Consider the following 7027-nt stretch of genomic DNA (forward strand, 5'->3'; position numbering starts at 1 on the left):
GCATATTCGCACCTGGGTCTTTTGAGTGCGAAGCAGCACCTCTGACTGCTATGCAGTCTGCTAAGGTGACTCACTACAGCAGTTTGCGAACAATATCATCAGCGAACATATCAAGGCAAACAATGATAGTTAAACGTGTGACACCTACAAGCCGAAAGATTAATTTATCCGGACTTTGATCTTTTCGATTGCAAGGTGGCGCTCCGTGCTGCCCATTACTTACTTGTTTTGTCCTGACTCTTTTATTAAATGTGAAGAAGCTACCTTCAAATTATGTTCCTAGTTCTAACGGAAAGAGGGAGTAGTTTTTGTGTCTTTTTTTTTTTTTTTTTTTTTTTTTTTAGAGTATGAATATAAAGACTTTTTCCATGTCTCACCATGTCTAAGTGGGTTTGCTCTGGATGCTCTGGTTTCCTCCCACAGTTCAAAGACATGCTGTTCAGGTAGACTGGTGACTCCTTTTTTTATTTAAAAAAAAAAAAAAAAAAAAAATCACAGATTGTTTGTGTGAGTGACAGATAGAAAGTATGTTTTGCTGATGTATGGATGAGTGGCTGATTGTAAGTAGTGTACCTGCTATTGTAATAAGGTGTATGGACTGATACTGCTGCACAGTGTTTATTGGAGAAACGCATCTGCTAAATTAATTAACAGAAACGTAAAAGCTTGACCGACGACGGATTCATGCCAGGTGAGAGTGGAGCTTCTTCTTTCGCCTGGTGTTGTCCTCAGGGATGCTTGATTTGTATCAGAGGCCTCCTAAAGTGGTGTGTCAGGACTTGTGTTCCTCATATGTTAACAAGTAATGCTTTTCCACCTGGTGCATCTTCCAGCTTTGTGTCTTGTGCTTATGTGTGTATTTCAGGGAGGTTGAATAGCCCTTTCCTATCCAGACAACCCTACCAACCAGAGTCCCCAAGATCCCCGCAGCGCCAAGCCTCACCTGTCCCCGCGGTGCCTGCGGAGCCCGTCTCCCACACCTACGCGGCAGGTCTGTACGGCGCACACACTGCACGCAGACATCTGCGCAGCTGCAGACGCCCAGCTGCAGATACGCGGTGACGGACGCACAGTGCCCTGTCCATTTCACCTCTCATCACGAGAGCCGCAATCTGAGCTGCTTCGCTGTGTCGACCAGCTACTTCTGATTTAAACCCTCAGCAAAGTTCACACAAAACTGTACTCATTTCCCTCTTTTACTTGTTCTATCTGCTTTAAAGCCTAATTGACACACGGGTTCATTTTATGGAGATGCTCGATGTATTGCATTTTCCCTCTGTTGCCATAATAAAAGCTGCTTGAAAGTATGTGAACCCCTTGTGTCCCTTAGTTTTACCATAAAATAGTCACTTAATGAGAAGCAGTCTGTCATCTGACACAGTAGGTGTGTAAAGGCCAGTTTTGTATGTTGATTTAGAGGAAAAACTGAAACACTGTAGGTACAAAAATAAGTGAACCCCAAGCTGAACTGGTTGAAGCAAGTAGGTAAGTAGAATGAGGTGTGTAGGTCATGATAATTTATTCCTTTTATACATTTATTTGAAGATTCAGTTTTTATAAGTTTAATATTTTATACTGTAATAATGACCATCCCTATAGGGCTCATATACTTTCAAGCAACACTGTACGTATATTCTGTTCATTCGGTGTCTTATGGCAGAAAAGGCATAAATCCATACCTTGTAGTGGAAGGAAGGGTTTAGTAAGGGTTTGGATGAGATCCTCAGTGTTGCCTGAGCAGTGGGGGGATTGGGAACGTGACTTTGTTTGGGTGATCCTTAATGCCGCCCGGTGACGGGAGGACAGGTGCCCACACCCTGACTAAGTGACGGTCGTGATCTCAGGAGAACACCTGCCATACGCCCACCGCACACTCCCGTACTCGCTCTGTTGTCTCTGTGCACTACTTGCGGTCATGTCATCCACCGCTGCTCACCCTGTCCCGCTGTCCACAGAGGAGCCGGAGGTGGCCAGTGAAGCCTGCCCCCGCCAAGCCAGCCCCCCTGTAGAGGAGGCCTATGAGGCCATTGTAGATGCAGACACCGTGTATGAGGAGCTTCCCCAGGTAGGTAGAGCTACAGGGACGGGCAGTGATGTGTCACGGGTCTGTGTCGCAGTGCTGCACGGTTGTACTGATGGAGCACATTCACCTTTGTTCTTTTTTTTTTTTTTTTTTTTTAACCATACAGTAATTACCTTGGAATTTGGGAAGAAGCTTCACCATTTCAATATTTAAACACTAAATGTTCGTACATTGTGGTATTCCTGTTCTGTATGATGGAGCGCCACGCTTCAGTTGGCCCTAGTGACTGAATAAAAGCACATCTCGCTCTGCTATTTTGTAGCTTGTAATTTCACAGCCCTTAAAACAAGTTACATTTACGTTACTTTTATTCATTGTGCTGGCATTGTTCTCAGTTTACAATGCTTGACTAAATATGATCATTTACCCATTTATACGGCTGGGTAACTTTACTGGAGCGGTTTAGGGTTAGTGTCTTGCTCAAGGCTACTGCAGCAGTAGATAGGATGTGAACCCGCAGCCTTCAGATATGAAAGCAGTAGCTTGAACCGCTATGCTCTGTGGTTTGGTGAAGTTTTTTTTTTTTTTTGCATGGTGGAAGGGGCAAAAAAAAGTGATTAGTGTTGCGCTTAGAGCTGCTCCCTTGGCACATACTGAACTGACGTTCAACCGGGTTAGATCCCTCCCACTGTAGTACCCTTGAGCAAGGTTCTTACCCTGAATTGTTCCCATAGTTTGTATACTCAAGTTTATGTATTAACTGGTAAATCGGAGTGAAGGTTCAACGTTGTGAGTCACGTTGTGGAACAGCTGATATCAGAGTGGTTGTAGGTGTTGCCTTTTGTCCCAAAGGTCATAGGTTCAAGTCCCATCCCCAGCTGCAGTACCCTTGAGCAAGGTAGTTCAGTTGAATTACCCAGCTGTTAAAGCTACCTTACCATTGTAAGTCGCTTTGGGGAAAATCATCAGGTGAAAGTGTGTAAATTTACCTTTGTTGTATCCCACAATTGTGTCTCCGGAGAAGCAGAGATAATATGAAAAAGATCAGTTCCAGTGCACTGGTGCGTTGTGTCGCAGAGCGGAAGGCGGTACTCAGTCACAGAGCTGTACAAAGTGTCACAGGCGGACATGGCAGCGCGGTCGCTGCCGGTCGCTGAGCCGCTGTCCTTTCCCCAGGAGGATCACAACTCCTATGAGTACCTGCCAGAGGACGCCGCAGACCGGGGTATCTGTGCCAGGGCTCTCTATGACTACCAGGCAGGTAAGCGGCCCGCCCTCACAGCCACCGGTTCGCTTGCGGAGTGACGGGAAATCTTGGAGAGGAATGTTACGTGTAAGCTGGGTCCCAGCATATTTAAACATCTGTATTACTTGTTGTGTCATTACATACCTGTAACATACCCCATTCATGGGTGCAGCAGGAGTTTTCTTTCCTGGGTTATGATCCTGATACCTTGTGGTCATGTGTCTGCGTTCTTACTCACTGTATTACCCGCTTCCGTATTAAATGTCATGAGTGGTTAATGAACTATCTGAATGAATTAATGTAGCTTAGGGAATTAAATACCTGGTTCAAGGTACTACAGCAGGAGGTGAGACTTGAACCTGTGACCTCTGCTTCCAGAGGGAATGGCTCGAACCACTATGTTACCCGGTTCAGAATATATTAAACGTGATTTAGTCGACGTGAGAAGTAAAAATTAAGAGCCACGGTAGGTGTTCGATGCCCTTAATGCGTGTTCTCCACGTAAAAGCGGGTCCTTTCTGTTTGCGTCCTTTGCACAGCCGACGATACGGAGATATCCTTCGATCCCGATGAAATCATCACGGGCATCGAGATGATCGACGAGGGCTGGTGGCGGGGGTACGGGCCCGACGGGAGCTTCGGAATGTTCCCCGCCAATTATGTGGAGCTGCTCTAAAGAGAAGTCCCACCTCCTCGCTGGAAGGACGTGTGCGGGGTGGGCCGCGCCCTCGCTCAGCGGTGACCGGGATTACAGCCGGCGGCACGGGGAGGCAGCAGTAATTCCGAACAATGGCCTTTACGTTCCATTTCTGCTCCATTCCAAAAGGTCTGATGCATCACAGTACTGACCAGCTACAATGAGGACCAGCAAAATTTCAGATATACCCACAGATGTAGTATCTGATACGACTGTGTGTGTGTGTGTGTGTGTGTGTGATACATTAATAATATTTAATGAGGGCCAAGCAGAATCTGTTCACGTGATAAATATCTGATGTAATGTGGGAGTGAATGTGTTTCTCAGCATTTGTGTAAATTTCAGTTGTGATTCTTTGGTGGATCCCCGGCCTCGCTCTCGGCTCACGTCCCCGCAGGCCGTGCCGGCGACCTTCACGGCTCGCCGAAGACGCCGAGGGGATGCGGCCGACGTGATGGGTAGAGCTTTCCTTGCAAACAACGCGGGCTCACATGACTTTGTTTTCCCGCTGTGGTTTTGTTCGTTCAAGTTTAAGTGTCAGTATTTATTCGTGCGTGCGTCAGTCGTTGGGTTCGCGCAAGTTAATCTCAGTTTTCTTAACCGTTACCTTGAGCCAATTGCAGGCTGCAGTTCGCCCTGTCGGGGGCCGAATGCCGAAAGTGGCTTTTCTGCGGCGCTCGAAAACAAGAGGTCGCGCTCGGAAAAGGCAAGAAACGAGGAAAGGCTCTTCGCTTCGTTTTGCAGTTTAAAATGACTGGTTCTTTGACAGCGAGCAAGGTGACGGTGAATTGAAATGTCTCACACAAGTATCGTTTTCGTCGTGCGGTTGTCCTGCGGGGGCCACTTCGGCGAGCCCCGGTCCCGTACGGACCCTGCTGTCGGCACCCTCGAAACACACACACGTTGCTACAATGTGACCTGTTCCTTTTCAGAAGATGCTGTAAAGCCTGTAAAAAAGGAAAAAAAAAAAAAGTGTATATTTTGTCCTTTATTTTCAGAAATGTATATTGCATATTATATTGTACGTTTTCTGCCGGTTAAAACGCACCTTGAAATGAAGTTGAAACGAGTCGCGTTGCAAACGTACACGAGCCAGCGCACTAGTGAATAATCGTCAGCACCGCTGCACTATTTTTGCTACAGATATTGCTTTTGTGTCATCGGCTTATTGTTTAGCCCGCTTCCTGCTGCACCTTCCGGCCGAAGCGGCGCACACAGGGGGTCGGCGGGCGGCGTGAAATCGCCTCCTCGAGCGAGAATGTCAAGGACGTGGACCTCGAGCGCTTCTTTCAATTACCTGTGATCTGAGCACAGTGTGGAAACCCTTCGCTAATCACACTGCCCATCCTGATTCGTTCCTTCATTCCCACAGACGTGACTGTGAGTAGCAGCGAATGGACAGGACGAGGTTGCTTGTACGAGAACAATAAAGGAGTATGAAAACTGAATTTGCTTCTTTTTTTTTTCTTTTTTTTTTTAAATTCAACGTCGTACCGCTCGGTTTGTCGCAATCCACAAAGCCGCGTGTGTGCAGCTACGTGCAGGCGTCCCCTTCCTGTGTGGTGTGAGGAGGCTGAGAAGTGTCGCCGGCCACCAAAGGCTCCCGTTATGCGTCATCGCGCCGCGCGCGGACACCAGGGGGCAGTGTGACCCGCGCACGGGTTCGGCGGAAAGTCTACGCTTGGGAAGAGGGCCCTTTTTCGAAGAGCAAAGTCTGCGCGACGATTTTGCTTTCTGTTGATATCTTCCATTTATTTTATTTCCATTCTCTAATGTACGTTGAGGCCTGTTCAAGGCAATTAAAGTATTGCTGCTTTTTGTTATACTTGCTGTTTAACACTGAGATTTTGCAAGGGGGTTGATTTTGCTTTTAATTTTTATTTATTGACTTTAATTTTGAATTTTGTGTTTCATCCTCAAGACTTCTGCTGACGCAATATGAAACAAGGATGTCGTCTTGGCTTTCTGAAACAAATTCGGATTTGTTACTCATGGACTCGGACGGACGCGGGTGTAAAATGTTGGATCGGTTTTGGGTTGGTTTGGGGAAAAATCTCGCGCAAAAAGTTCCCAGAGGCGCGGAGGAGATGCAGAAGTTATCACGAAAGATTTTTGTTAGCATGTGAACATAAAAATCTAAAGTGTGCCATTTAACAAAAAAAAAAAACAAAAACAAAAAATCATTCTTTTGTGGCGCAAACATGAAATTCCTCATCCGCTGCGTTTTCTTAATGAATGAAAAGAACACGTCACTTTGGAAATTTATTGGAAATGGGAACCCTTCTCGGCCGTTTCGAAATACTGAGAAGACAGCTGGGGGACTTCGAGAGACGTCTCTGCCCTTCGCTTACAGTTAAGAGTATCACTTTTAGTCTCAAGCATGTCCTTAAACCTCAGGCTTTATACATGCTCAATAAGCACATCATTTCCTGGAATATCTACGTCAATGCGATAACAACTCTTGGGGATTTTTGTTTTGTTCACCTTGGTTTCAGTTTCAAAAGAAAAGTAAGATTGTTCATGTCACCCCCTTCTTGCTGAAAAACAGGCATTTTTAGACTGTACTTTTTACCTGCCCTACAACGTTCACTTCACAGCTGCTGCAGGCCGGTAACAGCTACTTTGCACGCGCTTGTTTTGCGCCGCGGCACAGTGGGTTGGACCGGGCCCCACTCTCCGGTGGGTCTGGGGTTCGAGTCCCGCTTGAGGTGCCTTGCGATGGACTGGCGTCCCGTCCTGGGTGCGTCCCCTCCCGGGTGCGTCCCCTCCCCCTCCAGCCTTTCGCCCTCTGTTGCCGGGTTAGGCTCCGGCTCCCCGTGACCCCGCTTGGGACGAGCGGTTTCCGAGGGTGCGCGTGTGTCGTGCGTGGCTGGATGCTTGCAGAGGAGCAGGACCGGGGCTGCTTTCACTGAAGCCCAGGAGCAAGAAAGAAAACTGACCACAAGTGTCCTAGACCCCCCACGCTCACACACCTCATGTAAGGGACAGATGTGTGACACAACTGTGAAGCAGTGTGTGCAAAATATTTATGCTCTTCCGAAAGCAGAACCAAGAAATTCTT

At 47.2% G+C, this 7027-nt stretch overlaps 1 protein-coding gene across 4 annotated transcripts in view; it reads left to right on the plus strand.

The window, feature by feature from the left end:
- The window catches only part of dbnlb (drebrin-like b), a 37651-nt gene that overhangs the window by 17511 nt on the left and 13113 nt on the right, over positions 1-7027 (plus strand). For 3 of the 4 annotated variants that reach the window (XM_018744080.2, XM_018744081.2, XM_018744082.2), the window contains 4 exons: positions 866-991; positions 1956-2065; positions 3200-3284; positions 3809-4923. In XM_018744080.2, the coding sequence (XP_018599596.1) occupies positions 866-991; positions 1956-2065; positions 3200-3284; positions 3809-3945 (458 nt within the window). In that variant the 3' untranslated portion in view covers positions 3946-4923. Of the gene's footprint in view, positions 1-865; positions 992-1955; positions 2066-3199; positions 3285-3808; positions 4924-7027 lie in introns of those variants that run through there. The other variant, XR_003798033.1, reaches the window with a different exon arrangement.

The sequence above is a fragment of the Scleropages formosus genome, chromosome 12 (assembly GCF_900964775.1).
Source record: "Scleropages formosus chromosome 12, fSclFor1.1, whole genome shotgun sequence".
NCBI lineage: Eukaryota > Metazoa > Chordata > Actinopteri > Osteoglossiformes > Osteoglossidae > Scleropages > Scleropages formosus.